This window comes from Mirounga leonina, unplaced genomic scaffold (assembly GCF_011800145.1).
Source record: "Mirounga leonina isolate KUSES-001 unplaced genomic scaffold, KU_Mleo_1.0 Mir_104, whole genome shotgun sequence".
NCBI lineage: Eukaryota > Metazoa > Chordata > Mammalia > Carnivora > Phocidae > Mirounga > Mirounga leonina.
Window position 1 is genome coordinate 22,507,092 of NW_023270231.1, and position 27,156 is coordinate 22,534,247.

General features: G+C 33.7%; 1 protein-coding gene across 1 annotated transcript in view; it reads right to left on the bottom strand.

The window, feature by feature from the left end:
• Nucleotides 1-1,286: 1,286 nt before the first annotated feature.
• WDR36 (WD repeat domain 36) overlaps nt 1,287-27,156 on the bottom strand; it is a 40,555-nt gene continuing 14,685 nt past the window's right edge. Inside the window, exons 11-24 of the mRNA XM_035012292.1 lie at nt 26,875-26,940; nt 25,371-25,457; nt 24,133-24,278; nt 20,381-20,495; nt 19,747-19,912; nt 19,411-19,519; nt 17,318-17,397; nt 11,131-11,238; nt 9,189-9,286; nt 8,654-8,799; nt 6,146-6,265; nt 5,882-5,963; nt 4,304-4,491; nt 1,287-3,154 (exon numbers count right to left, since the gene is read on the bottom strand). Of these exons, the coding sequence (XP_034868183.1) occupies nt 3,005-3,154; nt 4,304-4,491; nt 5,882-5,963; nt 6,146-6,265; nt 8,654-8,799; nt 9,189-9,286; nt 11,131-11,238; nt 17,318-17,397; nt 19,411-19,519; nt 19,747-19,912; nt 20,381-20,495; nt 24,133-24,278; nt 25,371-25,457; nt 26,875-26,940 (1,661 nt within the window). The 3' untranslated portion in view covers nt 1,287-3,004. The remainder of the gene's footprint in view (nt 3,155-4,303; nt 4,492-5,881; nt 5,964-6,145; nt 6,266-8,653; nt 8,800-9,188; nt 9,287-11,130; nt 11,239-17,317; nt 17,398-19,410; nt 19,520-19,746; nt 19,913-20,380; nt 20,496-24,132; nt 24,279-25,370; nt 25,458-26,874; nt 26,941-27,156) is intronic.

A 27,156-nucleotide genomic window follows, 5' to 3' on the forward strand; every position in this document is an offset into this window, starting at 1 on the left:
ATTAAAAAAAAGACACCGTATGTCAAATTAAATACAAGTGACTGAGTAAACATTGGTAACAGACATAGAAGATTAATATCTATATGAAAAACTCCTAACAAAAATGAAATAGACAAATCATTCAACAGAAAAATGAGCCATTGGGAAAAGGCAATTCACACAAATATAAAAACGGTCTAAAATAAACATATGAAAAGATGCCCATTGTTACTAGTGCCAGAGTTTTTAATTAAAACAAAATAACATTTTTTCATTCATTAAAAAATCTAGTATCAAATGTCCTTAATGTTATGGGGAATGGGTACTCATTCATCACTGAGAAACTGTAAGTTGATAATAGCCATTTTGGAAGCCAACTGAACTATCTTTTTAAAACTGCCTAACTCTGGTCCAACAATTCAAAACCTAAGTATATACAACAGAGAAGTCCTTATATGCACATAAAGAGTCATACAGGATGATATTTTTTCAGCATTGTTTGTAATTGGGGGAAAAAAGGAAACTCCCTTAAGAGTCCATTTTACAGTAAATGTTTAGATTATGGAATGATTTGTTTTGTTTTTTACAAAAGTAAAGAGATTAGGTGTAATTATACTGAAATAAGCCAAGTAGAAAAGTTGAGGAATGATATGCATACATTTATGTAAAAATTAGAACTATACATTTTATTTCCTGTGCTTATATATAATATGTATATATAGGGCGCCTGGGTGGCTCAGTTGGTTAAGCGACTGCCTTCGGCTCAGGTCATGATCTCAGGGTCCTGGGATCGAGTCCCGCATCGGGCTTCCTGCTCCTTGGGAGCCTGCTTCTCCCTCTGCCTCTCTCTCTCTGTCTCTGTCTCTCATGAATAAATAAATAAAATCTTTAAAAAAAAAAATAATAGTATGTATACATATTCATGGACAAAGGTCTAGGTAGAAAGTTAACAATTGGTACTTATAGGGAGGGTATTAGGATTGAAGGTGATTGCCAAAAATAGGTTTATCTCTGATGTTTTTACAAGTAAAATGTAGTCATATACTAAATTTGTAATTTCAAATGTAAAGAAAAAGCAGTATGCAGAAAATGATACATTTTAAGAAAAACATACACACAAAATTATTCTTTGTATTTCTTTTTTTCTTCCTTCTGTGATGTAAACATACAGGAGAGGCTCTGGAAAATTACCTGCCAAAATGATGCGAATACTATACAGGTATCTCCAATAGAAACAGTACATTCAACTCCTATATTCTCATTTGAGAGAGGAAAATTCAAGATTTATAAAAACAATACAGCATCAGTTTAGAGCTCTTATTATTTTGTTTAGTTATTTATTAACATTCACATGGTACATGATTAGATACTGAAATTTTGCCATATCTTTAGAATGTAGTATTTGGGGCAGAGGGGAATACAATTTTTAAAGTTAGACTTAAAGTCATTAGCATTTCAGTCAATAGTTAAATTTATACACACTTCTAAAAGAAGACAAAACCAGATTGGCTATTTCTTTAGTAGTTTACTAATTCTACCTTACACCACTAAACAAAAATGCTTATTTAAAGTTATCTGACAACTGTTCTTTCTGGAGATTATTCTGTAAAACCTTAATTCTAATGAGAATGATATTGGCATTCATACACAACCAGCTACATTTTATGAATAACACTACTTTTGAATGTATAAACTAAAAATTGTTTTTAGAGGACTGTGCTCTTAGAATTTTTTTTAACGTAGATTAAACTCTACAAATATTACCACACCCATTATCAATATGGCTTCCAATTATTAAATAAATTGCCTGTACCAATACGGTTTTTCACACCTCTACAGAGTAAAGAGAACACCAAAGCAGTCATATCACATTGTATCCTAAAGACCTATCACGTAAGTGACAATTATCCCCTTTTTTCTGCTCCTACTTAGGAAGGTATTTGCATCTGAGATAGCAGTAATCCCACCATAAAGTCCTCTATCGACCTCTCATATTGAGGGTTCTTCAGTTAACGGATACAAAGACTGGAAGTTCATTCACTCATTTGTGACCTTAGCTACACCCTTGAAAGACTTTTTTTAGTAGCAAGGAAAGAGGACACAAACAGGAGGCAAAGTAGCTTCCATGATGACCTCCCAGCACTTTTCCAGGTAGCGGAATTGCTTACTTTTAATTCATGTATTGCTGAAGTCCCAAATCATGAAAACAATAAGAGAAACTGCCAGAGCTATCTGGTTTCACAGTGGTTAGGAGAGAAAAGTTTATAGGCAGTAGTTTCTTCCAAATAAAAAGGTCATCAGTAAGGAAGAAACACTTTGAAGGATATCTTCAGTGGAATTTGGAATTTCCCTCCCCTATCCTAGGTACCTACTCAACTGTCTTCTATAGCAATTTGGCTTGTGAAAGTGCCTCTCACCTTCCTTATAAAAGAACAAGTTCCTTTAGAAAGGCTCCAATGGAGAGAACACTAGGGTGGTGTTATAAACCTAATCTGTCACTGAGATCCCAAAATGACCTTAGCAACTTCCTCTTCTGCATTACAAGAGGGCTGCACTAATGTCTGAGTCAATGATCTAAGCTCTAAGAGTCAATGATCCATGTTTTCATCAGAGGCCACCAAGGAAGGAAACATACCTTTTTACTTCATATCATGAAGGCACTTTTATAACTCTATCACACATCAGTTTTGTCTTCAATTCAGCAATATTTTACATGAAACACCTAACATCTCTTACGTTTACAGGTATTCAAAAAATAGGAGCTGATGACAACAGTTCAATCATATACAAGTAACTGATGTGAAGAGACTCAGAAAATAAGTCATTTGAGTAGATTCTATAAATCTTTAAAACAAAAAGCAGGTATAATTTTATTTCAAGAAAATATTTAGCATTTAAAGTGAAGTATGACTACTAATTAGTAGCGCTGGCATTTATTTTCTTTTCACAGTGAAACTTGGAAAACAAGGTATGAGTTAAACTGAACCCATTTAATATAAAAGTCTTTAGTCACTTAAATTTATTTTTATAACAAAGCACTTTTTATATAATTTAAAATACATATGCTTTGATTGAAGAGTGACTGTAAATGGATCCAGTTTTCTTCCACCTGTGATGACAACTTCGTCATTTCTTCTAGAAGTACTGGCTCTGAAGGAAGCATTTTAAGGTGTAACTGAAAAGAAAAAATTATAATATTTAAGAAAATTAAAATTTTGTTTATTCTAGATTCAACCTTACCAAGGAACATCATAAGATACTATTCTGAATATTTTTTCCTTAGATGCTGGTTTATTACCAGTTCCCATTTCCCTCTTCTCTATCAAACTTTCTTATGAGTTCCTTTATGGTACTGTCTGTCTCTCCCTTAGTAGAACTGAAGTTGTCATCACTCTCCTCCACCTCAGGATATCCCTGATACAAGTCTCGAAACAAGGTCCTAGTTCTAACACTAACTCCATATTTCTGTGCTTTAGGTTTCTCCTTTCACTGGAACCCACTGGTAATGAATGACTGATGGCTCTCTGCTTTAACTCCTAGGATTAAAGTAAATTTATATTCAGGAACTATAGTTGGTAAATTTGGGAAAGGATACAGAAAAAATTTGTAGCATTTCTATTTTTTTCATCCTACATGCTACCATCTAAATATCTACTTATAAAATAATTTTAAATAATTAGATCAAGTAAAAACTCATTGTATATATTAATGGGCTAGAGGAAGTATCCTATCTGTTAACACTAAAGTCAGCATCATCTACTTCCTTCAATATAATATAATACTGAAATAAACATGAATTCTCCATTATGTTAGTCATAAAAAGAACTGTTCTTGCTAAATCACTAGAAACACCTTCAGCCAGAATAGAAGTATTTTGATTCCAGCAGCAGAAAAAAACAAAAGCAAAAAATAAACATGAAACCTAAGTTTCTCTTCATGATCACTGCCAAAATATAATGACTTAAAAAAGTTAATAGTTTAGTATACTGAATCAAATGGATGATGCAGAAAAGTCAGGGGGATGAGTCAAAATTGTGCTGAGTAAAGGAAAAGACTACAAAGCTGTAGTGTTCAACTGTCCAATACAATAATCACTAGGTAAAGAAGGCTATTTAAATTTAAATTAATTAAATTTCTGTAAAATAAGAAATCCAGTTTCTCAATCACATTAGCCACATTTCTCAGTGCTCAGTAGCCAAATGTGTCAAGTGGCTGCCACATTAGACCGTGCAGATAGAACACTGCCATCTTTGCAAAAATTCTATCAGACAACACTACCCTAGGGGAAGGCAAGCTGAGAAGTATCATCTTACATTAGACTTACCTTTAGAAACAATGCAAGATATGCCTGGGCTAACTCAAAATCACGCTTCCTGTCCAACATCATCTCGATCATTTTTAAGAAGCTCTGCATAACTTCTACAGATCCACCACAATCAGGAGACAGGCTTTGCAGCTCTGTTTCAATTCCTGATGGGCCTAATTCTTTCAGAAGGTTAAGAGCAGCTTCATCTGCATTAAGTTTTAAGAAGAACCCAGTCATTACCTACAATCACTTCACTTAGGAAACTATAGTTTCATTTCATACCCAAGCAACATACATTTAAATTACACAGGAAATTCTTCCTGTGGCTTTATTTTTTCCTGTTAAGTAGTAAAATGAACCCCAAATTAAGTAACAATCAGTACAAATTATGACAGCAATACAATAAAAAGTACTAAGAGCACTAAAATTTTTGCATTTAAGTTTTTTTTTCCCTGCTGCTCAAGCTGTTAAAATCTAATGCCTAGTGACAGACACTTCAAGATGGTCTTACATCAATCAGAACAAATCCAAATATAAGAAGGCTGTAAGGTACATAAATTATTAAGAGTAGTTGCATTGAGAACAGGATGAGGTGGAGGAATTTATTTTCCTTTCCTTTTTATTATAAAAATTTTTAAACTACCATATGATTATTAAGAAACACTAACAATACAGAAACATATAAGAAGGGGAAAGATTCCACCTTATTCTTACCCATCCCAAATTTACTCCTTTTCTCTAGAAATAAGCATTTTTGTTTTATATGCATCCTACGAATACATATTCTATACAATTACAGCTATTCTATAACAAGTATTTGATATTACAGTGGTAATGACTATGCTTTTAGCTTTTAGAAAAGAAATAACACCAATGACAAAACTCTAATAAATTTTATTCTTTGTCCTTTAGTCTATACCAAATAAGAGTGCTTTTCTTCTTTGTCCCTCCAGAAATATAACAAGTTACTCCTTTATGATCTTGCTATTCTTTAGTCATCTACAATGGCCCGTCAGTACCATTATTTGACTTTTGCCAAGGTGGACTCAAGTGATGGCAGTATAAAAACAAAAGCATTTGGATCCAAAAAACAAGAGGATAAATCAAACAGGAGAGTGACTGTGATTTTATTAATTGCTTTTAGCTCTTATTGTTTATCATTATTAGCTGTAGACTGTAGCTTTCAAAATTTTAATCTATTAACAATAAATACATTTTAAAATTGCTTAATGGGTAACTTGGGAATATCTAAAAATCACCAAAGACAAAAGTCTCTGCTCTATTATAAACTGTATATGTAAATAAAAACAAAAGAAAGGGATGGGGGGGGCAGGACACACACTAATTTTCCATATAGAAAATGTGAAATGTTCTCAAAAGGTTATTATAATATTAATACTCATCCAAGTTTAGTGTCACTCGTTTAACATAATACAAAAGCTAAAATTATTTCACATTAAAATCAAAATTTAATCCTAAAAGTTTTCTATCTTCTTTCAGCTACTGAAAAATCTGCTAATATTTCGTTCAATTTATCTTCATATAAAGTACAATATATTGATGATACTTGGTAAAAGATTTTATAATTTAACTTACACTTATTATTTACCAGTCCTTCTTCAAGTTTCAAGCAGAAATCTGATTTTTGAGCCAAAATTCCAAGATTTACCACTTTAGACTTAAACAAAAACAAATATACATTATTCTAAGAATACAAGTGTAACAAAAAAATCATAGCTTATAATTAAGAGCTGTCATTAATTTACTCTGTATCTGTAAAACTAGGTCTTGACAAAGAACTACAAATGCAGAACACAAAACACACCCTATATACTTAGAATGCTCCAATTTGATTTTTACCTGATGGGGATCATTATTTTGCTCAGGTGCAGCATATCTGGGTACAAGGCCAGGAACCGTTGGAATAAAAAATGGTGCTGATTTGGGTACTTTGGGTGGTTCCTTTGGTTTATTCTTTTTCTGATTAAGAGAAAATGAGAAAGGGAAAAAGACTAATGAGTAATTACCTTGCCAATAGTTTCTAATATTTAATTCCAAATCAATTTTAAAACAAAGTGCAAAAAGTAAAAAGGAACAAAACTCTCAAATTTGAATGCCAAAATAAAATGCCAACTGACGAATATTACAGGTATCTTTAAACTGGGCTTCTCAAGGCAAACCTCCAGTACGCTTGCTAATAAGGTAGAATAAAAATGACAAGGGTTCAGGAGAAGCTCTAAGAGCTGTCATTTTCCTCAAACATGATTTACATAATATTTAGGTAAAGAAGTAGCAAGTAATTTTGAACTTTACAACCTTTTTCGCAAAATGGGCTAGAAAACAAAACTTATATAAATGCTCAACAGTTTCTTACATTTTTTTTTCCTCCAAAAAAATTTGGAGCCAGAGGTAGACTTTGCCATTAGAAATAATTTGGTGAAATTTTCTTGTGAAGAATAGCCCTGATTCTTCTATTTCGTTGGAATTTCTATTGATTTTTCCTTAGTACTTTTTGTCTTTAAAGAGCAAGAGAACACTATTGCTCATTTATAAAATATTTCAAGGGTTAGTAAAATTCTATCAGGAAAACCTCCATTGGAATTCCTACTGACAGAATTTAGTTTTGGTGACCACACGCTACACATCACTACCTCAGGAGCATCTGATGAAAGAGCCTTTCTATGGTAAACTGCCTAATAAAGGAGTCTTACAATTTTACCTTACACTATTCCTCTTCCATTCTTTAGGAGCTATCCTACAAGAGAGATTCGTTTTTTGAAAGAAAACCAAGGATACTTGTGGCCTTGTGGAGGCACAGCAAAAAAGAAAGTTAGTACATGAAAGCAGGACAAGGTACTGCCAACTGCAGCGTAAGCACTGCCCTTCTTGGGGAAGGGTGGACTGCAGTAAGAGTCACAGTTACCCTTCTAACTCACTGTTCTTGAGTTAGAAGGGAGAGAGTCACTGAGTTGTAGATAAGAACAAAAGGCTTTTTGCAGGTGCTCCACAGGGCTCTGGAAATGGTCTAATCTATTACACAAGGAAAACCAAAAGGAGAAAAGTTATCCACAGGACAAATATAGAAATTCTAACTTCTTTAAGTAAGAAATAAAAATATTGGAGATGTTGGCATATTTCTTCCATAAAGATCATTCACTCAGGTTTCTAAATAAGTTTTCATGCAGGAGAAAACTGTAACTAAGCAAGGAATAGAGCAGTCCAAAACCTTAGCTCAATTAATTGGGCATTATTCTGACTGCTCCCTTCACACTGATCTATTTGGCCTTTTTAATGCATTGCTTTTAAAGCTATCCCATAAAGTATTGCCTTTATAGCTGACATACTGGACAACGTGATAGAGAGATTTCACAACTGTGTTCCTACACAACATACATTAAAGCTAACGTCTAATCTCTCAAAAAATGAGCAAGTAAAAAGAAGCATATTTAACTTTTGAGAAGAAAATTAACATGTGAAAACTCTTTCCTTACCCAAGACACACATATCTTTTCTGGTGCTAAGGAATCAGTTACAAAAACACCACATCTTGTCATAGTTATTTATGTCAATTCTTACACATTTTATGCCTGGCCTAGAATGTGACTTAGTACGCAAATAACCTTTAGTGAATGTGAATATACATATATCTAACCAATCAAGTTTCATAAAACAACACTTACCCTTATTATCAGAGGATAATCTTTGAAGTTTTCTACTCTATTCCTTTCAATTACTTTTGTACTCACAAATGGGGGTCATAAAATATGCTTTGAAAAACACTAATTTATGCCATAATTATCCATTTTTCATGTAAAATTGTAAATTCCTCAAGGACAAAGGAGCTAGTTTTTTTTTTCCGCTGCTGTTGTCCTTGGGACATTACCTAGTACTTAGTTCATATTAATTTATGTGCCTGGACTCAGCACAGCAAGCGATAAAAATCTTCTTGGAGTTGACAAGAGTAAGGTATGGAATGGTAAAGGGTAGCTGAAGCTTAATTAAAAGACCAGAGAAAAGTCTTCTGGTCCCCAAATGCCTACCAATAGAAATATCAAACATCATGGCAGCAATTTTTTTTCCCTCATTTTGTAAGTTAAAAAAAGTTTATTAGGTTAGATTTAAAACATCCAATTTTTAATGGTTCTGTAGTTGCAGGCTGTACTGCTCAGTGCTCTCAAAGTCAATTTCTATAAAGAATATTGTGATAATCACACTGGATCAAACAGCCTTCAACTAATTGGTATTTTCTCCTCCCTTGGCATCAACTGTTCCTTCTGAAACCCTCCAAGTAGAGGAAGCTACCTCTACTAAAGAAAATTCTTCTGGAATGTGTCTTTAGGGACTAATATTAAGTGACTACAGCATTACCTTAATAACATCAAGATTAAGAAGGTTTTTCCACCGTGATTCAGGGAGGAGTGATAGAGTCACCAATTGCTCATTCAACTGTTCTGGGGAATCATACTCTATCATTTCATCACTTGGTTCTATGGTTTCTTCTGATAATTCCACATCTTAAAACAAAAAATTTTCAGGTAAAACATATTAATGCAGAATGATATTTTTATCATATAAAAAGGAACTTACTTTATTCCAAATCCATTAGTATTTTATAACATGTCCACTGAGTATTATAAATTCTATTGACTTTATTTCCTCATCTTCTCATATTGTCTACAACTCCCATCACCAGACCCAAAACATTTCTCCACTGGTATACTATTTAATTCCTTATCAATACAATATCAATTATATTTTTGCATTAATTCATGAAGTCATTCAAAATATTTCCTATCAGTTAGAAAAATACTTTGATTGAATGCATTAAACTTTGCTTTCAGTAGTAATATCCCTCATGTTAGCTTTATGATATTATACTTCAAAACTACTATTTTATGCTTACCTTGGGTTTGACAAGTACCAGGAAGCATCACTACTGAAGGAATATAATCTGTGGGAAGTGGCCGTAGTGAAACAACTGAATACAGGGAAATATTGGACCTGAGAAGTAAACATACAAACAATATTTTAAAACTTATAAAAACAGATTTTTTTCAGAGAAACAATTACTGGTAATAATCACTACTATCTTGCACTTGGCTTCAGATTTCAGTCACTTATAAAAGTTAAAAAAAAATCTCAAAGACAGTATTAATTTGAAAATGCCTTGATTCATGTCAGGTGTCATCACAAGGAAGTTGTGCATAAACATTATAAATGGAGTCTTTATTTTTAATGTAATACAAAAAAGTATTCATTTGAGAGATCAGTAGTGGATAATACTTTTTTTTTTTTTTTAAAGATTTTATTTATTTATTTGAGAGAGAGAGAATGAGAGACAGAGAGCATGAGAGGGAGGAGGGTCAGAGGGAGAAGCAGGCTCCCCGCTGAGCAGGGAGCCCGATGCGGGACTCGATCCCGGGACTCCAGGATCATGACCTGAGCCGAAGGCAGTCGCTTAACCAACTGAGCCACCCAGGCGCCCCATGGATAATACTTTTATAAGATAACATAACCTCCATATATTTATATCATTTTGACAAATGGTAACCTCCATTTAGGGAAATCATAACTGAAGGGAAGATGGACTCAGAGAGTTAAGTCAGAGAGAGAATATGCTGATTAGATCCTTTGGGTTGCTGAGGTTATGGACTTTCCCTTCTCTAGAAGGGTCCTCTAAAGTAGTTATGTTTCTGCTACTTGATCCTGTACCATGGCCTTGGATGACTCAACAAGATGTAGATACCTCTCCCAAAGTGGGTTAATCAGATTCTCTTTCACATATATTATAAATCAGGAATGTAAAATAATAATTGGGAATATCTGGTTCTGAGTTATAGTAATAGTGGCACTATATGATACTCCTTCTGAGGTTCCACAGGTACTCTACTATTCTTCTCTCGTCTGGATTGTTCAAGCTTCTTAAATTCCACGAGATACTCCATTTTGCATATTAAGGTGGCCAGAGTCTATTTCTATTATATATTTAATTTGTTTTCCTATCCTAAAAATCTAATTATAAAATTTTAAAGGAATCAATTTTTTTCTCCTTAATAATAAGAGTTAAAGGAATTACACATGTGAACTCAGAAAATAGGTAAAATTTTTCTAGACCAAGATGATGGACCATTTATTTCGAACTCTTACATGTTCATCACCATCACCATTAAGATCTTTACGTGGTTATGAAGAGTTATGTAACTAGAATGAATCTTAGAAAGCATTTTGCCCATACTTATAGCTTATTTTGTAGATAGAGTAGGCTGAGTTGAAAAGTTGGCCAAAAGCATAAAGTGGTCCTGGAGCTGTGGCAGGAAGGCCAGGGCCTAGGTGGGGACTCCTCTTCCCTAACATTTCACAATTCAGTTAACCTTTCTGCAAATAAAAGCCAAATATGATAGGGGCGCCTGGGTAGCTCAGGTGGTTAAGCGTCCAGCTTTTGACTTTGACTCAAGTCATGATCTTGGGGTTCCTGGGATTAAGCTCTGCATCCAGATCTGTGCTCATCAGGCAGTCGGCATGAGAATTCTCTCACTACTCCTCCCCCTGCTTGCATTCTCTCTAAAATAAATAAATTAATTAAAAAAAAAGCCAAATATGATAAATAAAAATCAGTCATGTGGTTTAGAATTTCACACTTGAGCAAAGATACCTAAATTATTAAGCAGATGCTGAATCAGTCATAAACTTATGGTGAATTAACTAACTATGGGAAATTGCTATTTTATAAATTTAAAAACAAAACAAAACAAAAACAACTAAATGGCAATGTTAGCAACTATAATTTTCTGACAATATCATTGTCCTCCTCCTTACCCAGAACAGAAATGTATGCAATAACTTACCAAAGATAAATTCCAAGGTGGTCCACATGGGAAGTGGCTAGAAAGTCTCCAGTAGGGGACATAGTAACATTGAGAGGAGCAGAGTCCAACAAAAAGCTGTCTATAAGGCTATAAAATGAATTATAATGTTAAAGTATTTAAACTCGACCAAAAAAGGACATAACTCACAAATATATTTTTGCTAAAAGAACAAGGGATGAAAGATGAAGAAAATACTCATTTTTGATTTTCACAAATCAACACGAGAAAGCCATCACTAACAAAGAGCTTTGTCAAGTAAGTTAATGTGTAAAAATAAGCTCTCTTAATGAGAAAGACCGAGAACACTAAATACTCCAATTAACTGAAGAAAGAGTTTCAACAGTAGGGAAAATACTAGAGGAAATGCTCTATTTTTCTGGAATGCCATTTTGGTAGACTGACTTGGGGACAAATTCTGAAGATGTAATACAGTTAAAATAAATTTGATTACCAGTACTCTCCTGTATTTTTGTTATTCCAGTGAAATTTTAAATAAGGCTTAGGCGACAGAAGTAATAAAATACAATGACTGTAAATAAGAGTAAGAAAATAATGGAAAACAATTTTGAGCACTTGTACCTATTTTTCAAGTAGGTAACCATGCTATATGTGAAACATGAAAATTCAGTCTGTAGAGCATACCACAAAAAGCTTCTGGAAACCAGTCTCACAACTTTAAAATGCTGGAGGAGTTGAAAAGTTGGGGAGGAAGGGGGAGGGATCACACCCAGGTAGGAGACACAAAAGAGAATTCTCAGAGAACAAAGTGATTGAGATAAGCCTTACAAAAGAACAGAATCTCAATGGATGTTGTTGGTAGAGAAAGTACTTCCTGGCTAAGGGAAATGTGGAGGGTAAAGTGAGGGGAAATGCGACTCCGTACAAGTGAGAAGTGGTTTGGTACATAAACAGGTGCATACGCAAGGTTGCATACAGCACCTTGAATACCAAACATTTGAGTTTGTTTTTATCTTTCAATCAGTAGAAAAGTCACTAAAGACTTCTGAGCAGATAGTAGTGTAATCTTCACTTTCATAAGGAAATCTGCCATCAGAATGTAGAATATATGTGAACAGTAGGTATAGTGAGATTATGGTAGTAGTCATCTAACCCAGCAATAAAGATCTGAACTAGAATGGTGGCGGCAGGAAGTGAAACAAGGTGGATTTAAAGAGCAAAAGAAAGGTCTAACCCATTGGCATCTTGCAGAGGAGGCTTCTGACACTGGCTGAGTGAGGATACTTTGTATACTTTAAGAGAGGCATACTGGTTTTAATCACAGCAAACTAGGTTATTCGCCGAAGCCAATACATTATCCATAGGAAAGCACGGGAAAATGACTGAAGTTTAAAATCCACATTAAGGGGCACCTGGGTGGTTAAGCATCTGACTCTTGATTTGGCTCAGGTCATGATCTCAGGGTCGTGAGATGGAGTTCCGTGACAGGCTCCATGCTGATTCTCTCTCTCTCTCTCTCCCTCTGCCCCTCCCTCTGCTCTCCTTCTCTCAAATCTCTCTTAAAAAAAAAAAAAATCCACATTAAATAAATTATTTCAAGAAAATAAAATAATAGCAGTTAACACTTTTTAGTGCTCCATGCTAGGAAGTACCCTGAGTACTTGAGTCTACTTAATTTAATCCTCGCAACCCTCTGAGGCAGATCTGTCCTTACTACACAGATCAGAAAAATGAGGTCCAGAAGATTTAAAAACTTGCTCAAGGTAAAAAGCAACATTGTCACCCAATCAGTCTGAACTCTTAATCACTATACTTTTAGCAAAACCACTGCTGAAACTAAAGATACAATAAACAGCTCAATAGCGTATACAGACCCAGAAGATGCCTACACTGGTGATTCATGGAATACACTCTAAGCAGCTCAAATGTAAATGAAGACTGTCCAGTGGCAACATTAAGTGACTTGTTCATGATAAATCTCTTTCTCAATTTGTTCAGAGTGATTAAAAATGTAACCTTTAAATAATGAATGCAAGATAAGAAAACAAGACTAAAATTAGAAGCACTGAAGAGACACAGTAAAGTGTGCTCGGAACAGTGACTGCTGTTTAATTCTTAGTTACAGGGAAACAAAGATGAATAATAACCTGTATGATTTCTGCTCAACTTTGGAAGCTCACAAAAATGGCTTCTCTTAGGGATCAAGGGGATTTGAGAGGAAAGGAAACACTTGCCAAACACTTACTATATATCAAAGACAGTTAAATTATGTTAATTCACTTAATCCCATCAACCCAGAGCAGAAACATTATCTCAGCGTATACAGATGAAGATTAAACCTAAACACAACAATTTTAGATTTTACCATTTCTTGTGTCTTGATCAATATTCATTAAAAGTTATGTGAGGGTTGAAACTTCCTAACACATTTAGAATCTGTTAAAAAGAGAATCTAATGCCTGAGCAAATTTTTTTTACTTGATACTACAATTATTTTGTCAAATTCATTGTGCAACTTTATTTCCACAGCTGTTGTGTGTGGGCGGATTGGCTGTCCATTATGTAAAAGCATCAGAGAAAGGTGGTTTCCACATTCACACTGTATTTTACACTGCCACATTAGTTCATAAAGTGTAAGTGTACAGGCTTACTTCCAGACCTATAACTACCACATAGTCTTCTGCTAATCCCACAAAATGAAAAGTCCTAGGTAAATTATATATTTTTTGAGAGAACATTAATAAAATTCCCATTCTACGGGATCAGATTTTCAAGCACAGAGAACTGCATATACAGGTAACATTAAGTAATTCCTTTTTCTTTTTTTTAAAAAGATTTTTATTTATTTATTTGTCAGAGAAGAGAGAGCACAAAGCAGGGGTAGCAGCAGGCAGAGAGGGAGAAGCAGACTCCCCGCTGAGCAGGGAGCCCAACGCAGGACTCGATCCCAGGACACTGGGATTGTGACCTGAGCCGAAGGCAGCCGCTTAACTGACTGAGCCACCCAGGCATCCCTCTTTTTCTTTTTAAAGATTTATTTTTAGAGAGAGAAAGAGAGCATGCACCCACGAGTACAGTGGGGGAGAGACAGAAGGTGAGAGATTCTTTTTTTTCTTTTTTTTTAAAAGATTTATTTATTTATTTATCTGAGAGAGAGAGAATGAGAGAGAGAGAGAGCACATGAGAGAGGGGAGGGTCAGAGGGAGAAGCAGGCTCCTTGCCGAGCAGGGAGCCCGATGCGGGACTCGATCCTGGGACTCCAGGATCATGACCTGAGCCGAAGGCAGTTGCTTAACCAACTGAGCCATCCAGGCGCCCCATGGTGAGAGATTCTTAAGCAGACTCTGCACTGCTCAATCTCATGACCCTGAGATTACAACCTGAGCCAAAACCAAGAGTCAGACGCTTAACTGAATGCACCACCCAGGTACCCCTTAGTAATTTCTGACTATATTCTCAACAAATGCAGTGTCTAGATGTTCAATTTCGAAAGTGATAGAATTACCTTACATAGGTATCTTTAATGAATAGAACAAAAGAGATGGCTTTGCCTCAGTGAGAAAGTCCAAAACAAAGTCCAATTCCAACTATTTTCATGTAATGCTCCACAGAAAGCAGGGGTCAGAGGGTGAGAAAGAACAAAATGCAAAGTTCTACTAAACTATTTACTTTTCTATTTTTCTCACCCCAAAGGGGTTTAATTTGAACTTCTAATAGATTAAAAACAACCAGAAATAAGAGGTGGTAGTGGTAGGGGATGCCAGATAATTTCAGAGATAAAAATTTCAACTCTTGCTTCTCAGAGAATCCCACAAACACAAGAATATTTTCAGCACTTCAAAACACTTTACAGAAAACAGTTCAGAATCTACGCGATTTGTTTTAGATAAGTACTACAATAGATAGATACACCTGTATGTTGCCACACTCAAAGGTTTGCTCAAAGATAGTTTCACTTTTCAGACTATGTAATAAGTAAATTCACTCTAAATATTTAACATGTTATGTAAATGATGAAACTGCTTACTGAAGAAAGAACTAGTAGTATCCAAAGATTGCCCCAGTAATTATGTTTTTAAAAAGAGAGGGAATCAAAAAACCCAACAGTTACCTATGGTCATATGATGAAATACTGATCCTCACGTCCTTATTATCCTCTACATCAACAAAATCAATTCATCTTTAGAACGTGACGTAACCAAGCAAAGTTGATTATTGCAACTATTGGGAAATCTGTTTCTTTCTCCTATGCTTATTACAGCAAAATTTCACTTACAAACTAAGCCACCTTGGGTAAATCGCTTCTCTCTGAGCCTCCATTTCCTCATTTGTAAAATAGGACTAGTAATAGTTCTAGTAACTACAGCTATTAGGATATGAAGGAAGATGAAAATAAAAGCATGTAAAGTGCCTAGCACTCATGGTAAATGTAAGCTTAGTTGCAATTAGGCAGCAGCAGTTGTGTGATACTGCTTCTCAAGCTTTCTCATTCGCTCTGCCTCATGGCTGAACCAAATAAGCACTTATTTTCTTTATTAAAATATATTTTGGTTCAATCAATTGGTGTGGAAATTATTAATTTTCTTTTAACAATCCCTACATGTCTCCCAGCATCCTTCTGTATTCACTTAATACTGTCTCAGTGCTCATCTAAAAATAAGATATTGGAGTAGAAAACCTGTCAGATTTAAATCTGTTCAACTTTTTATTGAAGTAAAAAATTTAGCAAAAAAGCTAAGGTTGAGTCAAAGACTGGTGGGCTTTGAATGCTACTTTCAGATCCTAATTCTTCCGTTCCAAAGATAAGCTTACCACTTTTAAAAAATATTTTACCAATTTAGTACTACTGAACATTAACTCCTCTCTCCTATCTAATGTGAACTGAAACTAAAAAGGTAAGTGAAAAAGGCATTATGCCAACTGTTACTTGTACAACTTCCCTACTGTAAAGAAATTCAATTATAATATTCATTTTTAGAATATAGTGAAAGTTCAAGAAGCAACAGACTACCAATATTTTCATGTAGCCTTCAAAAAAGGTTTTTTTTTTTTAATTAAGGAAATACAAACTTTATGTGAACTTTTTAAAGCCAGAAGACACAGCCAACTAATTAGATTTTGTTTTACTATATTTTAAGTGAAAAAGAGATACACCTGTGGACAAAGGTCCCTAGTTATTAGAGCTGGACCCATTAGAAACTGTTGCTGCACATATTCCAAATCTTGCATGTATGCTGGATAGATAGCTGTGCCTCATTCCTATATGAAACTTAAAGGGAAATGAGTACATCAGGGTTTTTCCTTTCTAAAGGTCAAATTGCTTTCAGGTATGAACTTATCAATTCCTGAGAAAAGAGGAAGTACAATTGGACAGAGCTTAATTTAGGAATATTTCAGAGGCTTAAAAAGTGCCATCTTCCTTCTCATTTTCCCCACCTTTCTTTACAGTATGTACCTGTTAAAATGGACACTTCACTGTTCCCATTACTACTTTCATACCCATCTAAGAAATTCCGTTAAGTGATATGATTTTAAACTGTGTCTATTCCTACATAATTTTTAACAACACAGCTAGCTCCCTTGCTCTCTCTCTGTAGGTCTCCACTGTTCAAATTATTTAACAGAAGTAGATAATTTTTCTCTCTAAGTGCTGTTTTTATAACAAGTTCCACTATGAAACAGATTACTGAACACTGCTGAGTTTTACCCAAATCTTAAGAAACACATTTTCATTACTTTAAGGTATCTAAAACATCTTCTTTCAAGAATTATGTTAGAGACAGAAAATACATAATATACACAAATGAAAGTTAGAGTTTTCAGCCTTTTAACTAAATTCATATGAACAACAAAAAGACACTCAACAGAAGTCTGCAGTTCTAAAGTCTGAACTATTTTGTAGTATCAAAAACGTCAAATGAGCTTTCTTAAAGTTTATGCAACTCACTTCTTTATCTCAATTTTGCAGGAACAGAAAACCTAAGAGAGACTGCATTTTCCTTACTACTACCTTTTATAGCATGACTCCCTGCTGTTTAAGAGATCAGAAACACTCCAAGGACAAAATATAGTAAGGTCAGAAAAATCCCCAAATACATGCATATTCACAAGGCACACAACCATTAACTAACTGTAGATATAAGTTACAAGTAAAAACAATGACTGACAAATCTTCTGACAGAGGTTAGGGATTTAAAAATAAACTCACCACCCAGATGGAAGGTCCCAAGTTCTAACAGAACAATCCATTGAAGCAGTTATTAACCAACGACCATCAGGACTAAAAGCCTTCAAATTAAAAAGAAAAAAAAAAAAAAGAATACATATATCATGTGTGTGTGCTTATTTACCTATATATGCTTGTGTCTGTATATTTAACAGCTTAAAGAATTTAAGAAATGAAAATAAGATGCAAGCTTCATGAAAAATAAGTCTGAGTAAAATTTAGACTACCTTATGTTATAAAAAAGAAGGTATCACTTCTTACATACCACTGCTTGGATATAGATAAGAATTAAGTTTTTATACGAATTATAAAAAGCTCGAAAAGTTAACAGTATCATCCAATTTTCCATAGGAAAAGATTACTCCACAATCTTCTACACTTAAAGAGATAGTTAACAAACTGTTTGACCATAAAACATTTTTAGCATAAAACTGCTACTCTGAGAACATTCCATTAGAAATATTTTGTTAGTCTAATTTCATTTATAAAGTTCTGTGAAAGAAACAAGTTATGTTTCACTGAAGAGTCTATATATTAAACTGACTTTCTAAGAATCCAAAATGATGTAAAGAAGAATGTAAATTCTCTTAAAATATTAAAGTTACTAAAGAATAACTTCTACTTTTACTTGTAGCTTCAGTTAAAAAAACTTTTATAATGATGTTTTATTTCCAAAGTATAACTTAAAACTACAATAATCAGAATTTCAAAATAAATTTAAATAATAAACTACTATGCCACCTTAAAGAAGCTATATTTGTTGTCTTGATACAAATAGCTCTCACTTTCCTGTAGCACGTAAGTATTAGAGGCTTAGATCAGATCATATGTGAAAGAAGACCCAAAACAAAAAAATTTTAATTTTTATAATGGTAGATTATTTAGCCAGGAGTCTAAACACACCACAGGGATTATGACCATCCATATTAACAGACGATAATGGGATAAGTAGATTCCAATCTGTTCAATGGGTTGCAGTGATACAGGGGAAACTCAAATCTTATAGAGTGAATTCAATTTACAGAATAGTGCACAACTTTAACAAAGGATGGGGAAAAATGACTCTGATAGGTAAAGTCATGTTATAAATGCTCTAACTTTACTAAATAGGAGATATTCCAGACACACAAGGTCAAAGTCAGGTTTGAAAAGGAAAGAAATACAAAGAGCAAGCTCACATTGCTTTCAAGAATGCATCAAAAATTTCACCAAAACTACTCCACTCCTGCCCTCATTTCTATAGATGCTATCACAACAAATTCTGTTAATGGGTAGTTTTGTTAATCTCCTATCTGCAGAACAACACAATTTCCTGATCTTTTCCCATTTTTAAGGAAATGGGTAACCACTGCAAATTCTGATTTTTGGTATAAGAACAGATAAATAAATGTAGCTGTTGGAATTGCCAGTGAATAGCCCAGATTTTAATTTTTTCCTGTTTTCAAGTAAATCAAGGTTCTGTAATTGATGAAAAATAACAATATATACTTAATATAGTCCTCAATATACACTTTCCAAATGATCATATCCCACTATATCATATCACATATCCCATTATAATAACACAATATTGTATTACACATCATATCACATATCCCACTATAAGAACATAATAGTAAGCTAAAATACATTTTTATTGATTAAACTCATTTAGAATTAAGAAATACAAACTACAAATAACACTAAACTAGAATAAACCAGATACCAGATATACATGCAGAAAATCAGAAATGAGTTCTCTCAGCCTAGTTTAATATTAAGTTAAAAATGATACACTTATGTTTCAATAGGTCATTCATTCTCCAAAGTATACTTTAGACTTATTTGGAGTTTAAGAGAAAAAGATGAACTCTGGGATTTATACTTTAACCTGATGGCAATAACTTCCTGAGAAATATGAAACTTCTTTAACTTCTAAATTTTCTTTAAAAATCTATTCTTTGAAAATTAGTTTCCAAATTATTTGAGTATCTCATATGATAAATTTAATGCTACTAAAAGATAACAGTTTTTTTAACCTAAAATAGAAACAGAAATTAGTCAAGTATTATTTACACATCAAAAGTTCATTTTACCAGGTCATTTATTTGGCCTTGGTGTCCAGAAAACTCTCTGACAATCTTCCTAGTTTCAATGTCCAGAACACTAATGGTGAAGTCATCCAAGGCAAGTCCCAGAATGCCACTAGTAAGATAAATACACCAGTTTTAATAAACCAACAAACCTTTAACTAAAATCTGAGTCATTTTAATTTTGCTAATAATCAAGTATATCTGTGGGGAATTAAGCAAATTTCTGTTCTTTTACATTAAATATCTGATTTTCTCACTTGGTAAATTATGTACTCACATTAAGACTTTTACCAAAATCATCAAGAAGAAAATCCATAATCATTAAAGGAAAAACTTTACCTGTCTCTATGTAGCAGCATCATATTTGGAGGTGAATCAAGGCTCATAGAATGGATTAAAATTTTGTTTTTAAAGTTCCAAAACTTGAGTAATCCTTCACTACCAGTTGTAATCGTCAACTGGTTTAATCCATCCACTGCAACACCTCTAACAGATCCTTTATGAGCTTTGAAGCATATGTTAAAAGAAAAAAGAAATAAGAATTGGCACTGCCTCTTTGAACGCTACACAGAGTGATTCCTTTATTTAAGTATCTAAGTTCCCACTCTTTAGTTCCCCTAAAATCTTGAAATTAAGCTGGATTCCTATATTGCTCTAGTTAAAAAAAACCCATCAGGTTGATGCCACAAAGGTTAAAATTTTGTTTAATGCAAGGGGAAGAAAACAAAAATTTTATTTGTATAATATCTACTTTTGCCTAATCTATCAGTAATTTCATTCTCTTTAAGTATTTCAACATGGTGTTTATAGTAGTTGTAATGGCAGTAACTGCCAGATAGGGTTGACAATAACCCACCTACAACCTTAGCAAAAGGCCTGGCACTCAAGAATTTAATAAATGCCAGAGACAGTTATTAGCCTTGTATCTTTCTATATTATTATTTTTTAAGAAAAAGGAAAAAAAATTCAATACCTTGATCCTCGCCAAAACTTCCTCGATGTATCCCAGACTGCATGTTATATACATCTACAGTTCCTGATGAGAGACCAATTACAGCAAAGTTTCCACAAGAAGTTATATCTACTGCCTTAGAAAAAAAAAATTAAAACACAATGATACAGAAAATAACAAGATTTTTACTGTACTTTAATGGTTTCCAAATACCTTTTATCTACTAATTATCTCATTAAAAATAAGAAGCATGCTAAATGAATTGCCTCGTTAATTTTCTTAAACACAATGTAATTATACTTGGGCGTATAAGAACTATCTGCTTGATTCTATTTCCATTCTCTAAGAAGTATAAAGAAATATTATCCAAGAAAATAAAACATAACCAAAGTTAACTCAGTTGAAATGCACAAAGTGAGAAGAACTGTATCTCATCTGGCCTTCAATTTTTTAATTTATTCATAACAGTGCTGAAGTCAAAGTATTCCACTGCCTAATTTCTTTACCTTACCTTATATAATTGCTTCTACAGCTGGTATAAAACCAAAAACATATGCATGTCCAAAGAAAAAGCCCAAAATATCTTGATTATACGTACTAGGAAGGGAATACATAAGATATTGCATAGAAAACATTTAGTCTGAAGGAGTTTCTGTAAAATAAACTCATATTTTAATATTAAAGTGTCAGTATTTTATTTTTTATTTATTTTTTTATTTATTTGAGAGAGAGAGAATGAGAGACAGAGAGCATGAGAGGGAGGAGAGTCAGAGGGAGAAGCAGACTCCCCGCCGAGCAGGGAGCCTGATGCGGGACTCGATCCCGGGACTCCAGGATCATGACCCAAGCCGAAGGCAGTCGCCCAACCAACTGAGCCACCCAGGTGCCCCAAGTGTCAGTATTTTATTAAGATGTCTTTTTTCCTATGTTAAAAAGATGAGACTGGCTATGTACTGGGTGATGGCCAGAGAAATCCCTCACTGCAACTGTGTGTCAATCAGATGTCATTCCCTCAGATAATAGAAAAGCCAGGTGAATTTATGCCTAAAGAAACAGATAACTTCTAACACTTGTAAGAAAATATTTAATAGAAGCTATTCAACTGTGCAAAGCAGCATACAACTGATACACCAAGTCAAGAGATATTAACATAGCATTCTCAGAAGTATGTTCCATCACATATATATTTTTCTTTTTTCAATTTTTTTTTTAATTTTTATTTTTTAAAGATTTTATTTCTTTGAGAGAGAGAGAATGAGAGACAGAGAGCATGAGAGAAAGGAGGGTCAGAGGGAGAAGCAGACTCCCTGCTCAGCAGGAAGCCCGATGTGGGACTCGATCCCGGGACTCCAGGATCATGACCTGAGCCGAAGGCAGTCGCTTAACCAACTGAGCCACCCAGGCGCCCCCACATATATTTTTTTCTAAGTAATTATAGCATATTCCTTAAAAAATAAAATATTTTAGGTAGGAAATTATGGACTAATCTTAAAAAGCATCTTATCTTCCTAAGTAGAACACATACACAATCTTACCTATTTTGAATAACTTATAAATATTTATGCTATGTTATGTAGCTATGCTCTCAGGAACTAATGGAGATACTTGGCTGTACCCTTCAAAAAATAAAGGCCCCAAGAATTTGCATTTAATGGGCCTGCTTCTGGCTCCTTTTCTAATTTACTCATTATCTATTATCAAAGATAGCTATTACCAAAAATGAATAAGCTGAGATAATTACCTTGGAGTAACAAACTGTACTTTAATGCACAGATCTCCGATAAATACTTTTGTTTATTACTTATTGGTTACTGGCTTTGTTCCTAGTAGCTTCTGTTTGCCAAACGATTCGGCACCAGTTAAGTATCACTGTATATGCATACACTAGATGTTACATGAGTGATCACTATAAGCTGTGAGTTGTGTCCTAGAATGAGTGGTCGCAGGTTCAATTCCAGCTCTTCCATTTACTAGCGTTACTGACCTTAGGCATGTTCTCATTATTACATTAAGCCTCAATTTTATTGTCGATAAAAAGAGGCTAACAGACAATATCATAGGATTGTTGCAAGGATAATATAAAATAATACATGTTAGGCACAGAGCCTGGGAGAGAGTAAGCACACAAAATATGTTAGTTGTAATTATCATTACCACTAATATAACAGCTACTTAAAACTGTGCAGGTAAACTTAAGAAGCTTAAGATAAAATCTCTTACAGTTTTGAAAATAGTATAAATGCTTAAAACTGGATTTTTGTACTGTGGAGAATAGAGCATACATACTTACAAAAAACTGTGTAAAAAACAGGATCAAATGTGGAATTATACTTTTAATAATGAGTTAACAGAGGTATTCACTAAGTAAGTATTAAAACTAGTAAGTTCAGCAAAGTTACATGATACAAGATAGGTCTACAAAAATCAATTCTATTTCAATACGCTAGCAACGAACAATCCAAAACAAAACTAAGGAAAGAACTCCATTTATAATAGCATTAAAAAGAGTAAGATACCAGGAAAAACTTAACCAAAGAAGTATGAGACTTGTACACTGACAACTATAAAGTATTGCTGACAGAAATTAAAGCTCTAAATAAATGGAAAAACATCACATGTTCACTGACCAGAAGTAACATAAAGATGGTATCACTCCTCAAATTGATCTACAGAATCAACAAAATCTGTATCAAAATCCTAGCTGCTTTCATTTCAGAAATTGACAAGCAGATCCTAAAATTCTCATGGAAATGCAAGAGACCAGAATACTTAAAACAAGCTTGAAAAAAGAACAAACTTGGGAGGATTCAATCTTTGATTTCAAAATTTAATACAAAGGTTCCATAGTCAAGAATCAATGAACATGTGATGTTTTTCCAATTTTGCACATTGTAGTCACCTAGGTTAAGGAAATGGGAGAGGGGAATTGAGAGGATGGGGTTTCTTTTTGAGGTGGTAAGAATGTTTTAAAATTAGACTGATTGGATTTTAGTGTTGACTGCACAATCGTACGAATATATTAAAAATCACTCTACATTTTAAATGAGAGAATTTTATAGTATGTGAATTATATCAATAAAACTGTGTTTAAAACAGGAGGAACAATTCTGCAAGCCAATTTTGACATTGCTACTTTACATCTTAAATCTGAACCCAACAGAAGTAGACTTACATATTTACAAAAGCAAACAAAAACAAAATTTCTTAACAAGTAAACTTTTAAGTAAATACTGGCATTTAAAAGCTGTATTTAAGAAAGGCTTAGAATTCAATCAGAATTTCTCTATAAGGCACTTCTCAAGAGACAAACATAAGAAAAGAAATAAAGGCTTTAAATAACTTCTAGAACATCTATAACTCATTAAAGAGTTAGCTAAATCTTATTCTGTAACAAAAGAAATCAAGAAAGAAAAAAAAAAAGAAACCTTAAGATTCACATTCATTGAGTATAGTACTGTATACTCAACATAATTAAGGTAAGAAAGTTCATTGATACATGCTGAACTCATCTTCAAAGGGTATTATTCTGAGTAATCCTATATTAATTTGAAAACTAAAATAATATATACTACATCTGATTAAGCAAAGCTTAACTTATGCCTAAATTAATTCTCTACAGTTGCAAAACTTAACACTATTAGGGAATAATTTCAAAATGTTAAGTTATTTTCTTTCAACCAATATTATCATTAATAAACCTGAGTATAACAAGATTACCATAGGACAGTTTTACAGAAGAAAATGCTCTTATCAACAAACTCAAGCTCACTTACTGTTGCAGTTATGTCATCCTTCTTCAGCTCTTTTGGCTTGAGAAAGTAAGAACCTATTGTAGATCTCTGATAGTTCCAGGTCGAACAAGATAATTTACCTTGATGGCAAGCAATGATACCATCCCAGTCACTTTCACGAGCTTCCTCTAAAATGTAATAAAAATCATGTATCAAATTATTTTTCATTCCTTCCTTCCTTCATTCATTCACCTATTATTTATTAAGCATATAATATTCATGTTTTCATTAAGCACTAGAGACATGACGGTTTACAAGTAATTCTGGATAGCACTGAGCTTCCAATCTAACAAGAGATTTTAATTAGAAAAAACTAAATAAAGAATACAGTGTCTTATAAAAGCAGTCAGGAAGAGTTTACTAAGAGATTTGAGGACAGAAATAACTGGCTCCCTGAAAGAAGCAGTAAAACAAATAGCAATTAATGGGGGGAGTAGGGAACAGGGGCATAAACAGGTCCAAGAGTAACTTGAACAAAATGAAGCACAGCAAGTATTTTCCCAAGAAAGTTGGGAAGCAGGCAAGGCATCTGGGGCCATATAGCATAAAGGATCTTGAAAGCTATGTTAAGGAGAGGAGATTGCATCCTGTAAGTAATAAGGAGCCTCTGAAAGATTTTTAAGCAGGTGAGTGACATGATTCAGATGTTTTAGGAAGATCACTCAGCTCTAAGACAAAAAATAGACAGGAGGGTAGTCAAAATTAAAGTTAAAAAAAAGGGGAAAAAAACATCATCTGGTTGATATAATAACCTTGAAATGGAAATGGTGCCTTATTTCTATGATAGCTTTCACTCAACAATCCCATCTACATTTTTCTTAAAATCACTTCTTTGAATCAAATACCACTCAAATGATGTAGCATACTAAGACCTCAGTGCATTTTGATTTTGATTAAATCCATTCTTACCCTTTTAACATTAGTGACTTTCATCATACCAGACATATACTAGAATAAGAAGGGTTACAAAATGAAATACCAAATACTGTTTATTAATAGGTCTTATAAAGACCAAACCCTGAAATTAAAAGGTAACAATTTCAAATTATAAGTAACTCTTTTTTAGTCTTCAATGAGATTTGCATGCACTTGGAGTTACTTCCAAATGCTTATTAATATTTGCAAAAACATTTTTTAAAATGAAAAAAAAATTTAAAAATAGATATAGGAAAAATAAAAAACAAAGCAGAACTTCTCAAAACATGTATTAAGTTACTTACCAGCTGCAAACTTTGTGATGGGTGGAAGTCTTACTGACATGGCATTCTGAAGTCCTTTACGTTTGACTCTTTTTTTATTTATTAATCCTGGGGATGAGGGAGAGGGGAATACAGCTATGAACCTTTCTTAATAAAAAATGGACATAACAGAAAAGCTACTCCTCGTCACGTAACTATAAAGTTCAAGATATTCCTATTTAAGTCAGGAGCCAAATAAAGATGTTATTATCACTATTATTTGATCATTTATGAAACTTAATCTATATAATTACATAAAAAAACAAATAACTGAAAAATGAAGGTAAAAATAATCATTTTTTACAGATGATATGATGGTCATACAGTCATTTCAATCAAGAAAAACAATCAAATCATTATTCAAATAATCATTTATTGAACCAAATACAGAAACAAAAAAAAACCCGTGAGTTCCGATGATGCAGTAATATCTAATATTATAATTATTTTGTAATTACAATATATTATGTATTCTTATATACTAATTATTAAATATTAAATATTGCAGAGTGGATATATAATGAACAAAGATCACATCCATAATACTAACAAAAAAATATTAGCAAATTATATTAAAATACATAAAATTCCACTGAATAATCTCAAATATGTAGGACCAACAGGAGGAAAGCTAAAAAAAACTTCACTAAGGAACATAAAACACAACTTGAATGAGGAATATAGTACCCCTAGATGTGAAGATAATCTTGAAGATACCAAATCTCTCCAACGAATTTCAAGTATCACTTTGGATGGTGATTAAAAAATGATCCAAAAAGGGGAACCTGGATGGCTCAGTCGAAGCCTTTGGCTGGGGTCATGATCCCACAGTCCTGGGATCAAGCCCCATGTCGGGCTCCCTGCTCAGTGGGGAGCCTGCTTCTCCCTCTCCATCATGCTCTCTCTCTCTCTCAAATAAATAAAAATTAAAAAGATCCTAAAACTCATCTGGAAGTGTGTATATATATATATATATATATATATATATATATATATATATGCATGATTAGCCAGGAGAGTAGCTAAAAAGAAGGGTAATTATAAATAAAACTGAAAAACATTTTTGCTTAATATACAAAATCTTTCAAATGCTGGAAATGCTGGGCAAGGATAGAGAATAAAGCAAGCCCTTTTTCCAAAAAGATGGGACACTGCTAACTTTGATGCTTTCTCTAAGGTCCCTTCCATGTTTAAAATCCTGCACTCTATACATGGCTCAAGTGAAATCATCAGTGTCTCCTGGGTGACAGCAGTATGTTTTTACCACCCAAGATATCTAATTCTTTTCAATAACCTTATAGCAACACCTTATTCACTTCCATAGCAACACTGATCTTAAGAATCTTACTACACTCTACCATACAAGGGTTTTTTAATTTCATCCAAGAGGAAATTTATCAACAAAACTTCCTCTGGTTGTCTCACACTATCTTGAAATGTTTCTTTTGTGACCAGCAGCTTTATTTTCACCTTGCAAGTGACCTACCGTGTCCCAAACTCTTGTTAAATTTTTCATGTATTGTGGAAAATGATTGAAGAGTTCCATCTTGACCTGTTGATATAGATAGAAAATACTCAAACTTCATCACAACAGTGGAACATATGAATGACAGATCTTACAAAATTAAATTCTTAAAACCTGAAGTTACAATTTGGGACACTTTCAAAGGAGAGCTGAGGGGCACCTGGGTGGCTCAGTTGGTTAAGCAGCTGCCTTCGGTTCTGGTCATCATTGAGCCCCACATCGGGCTCCTTGCTCAGCGGGGAG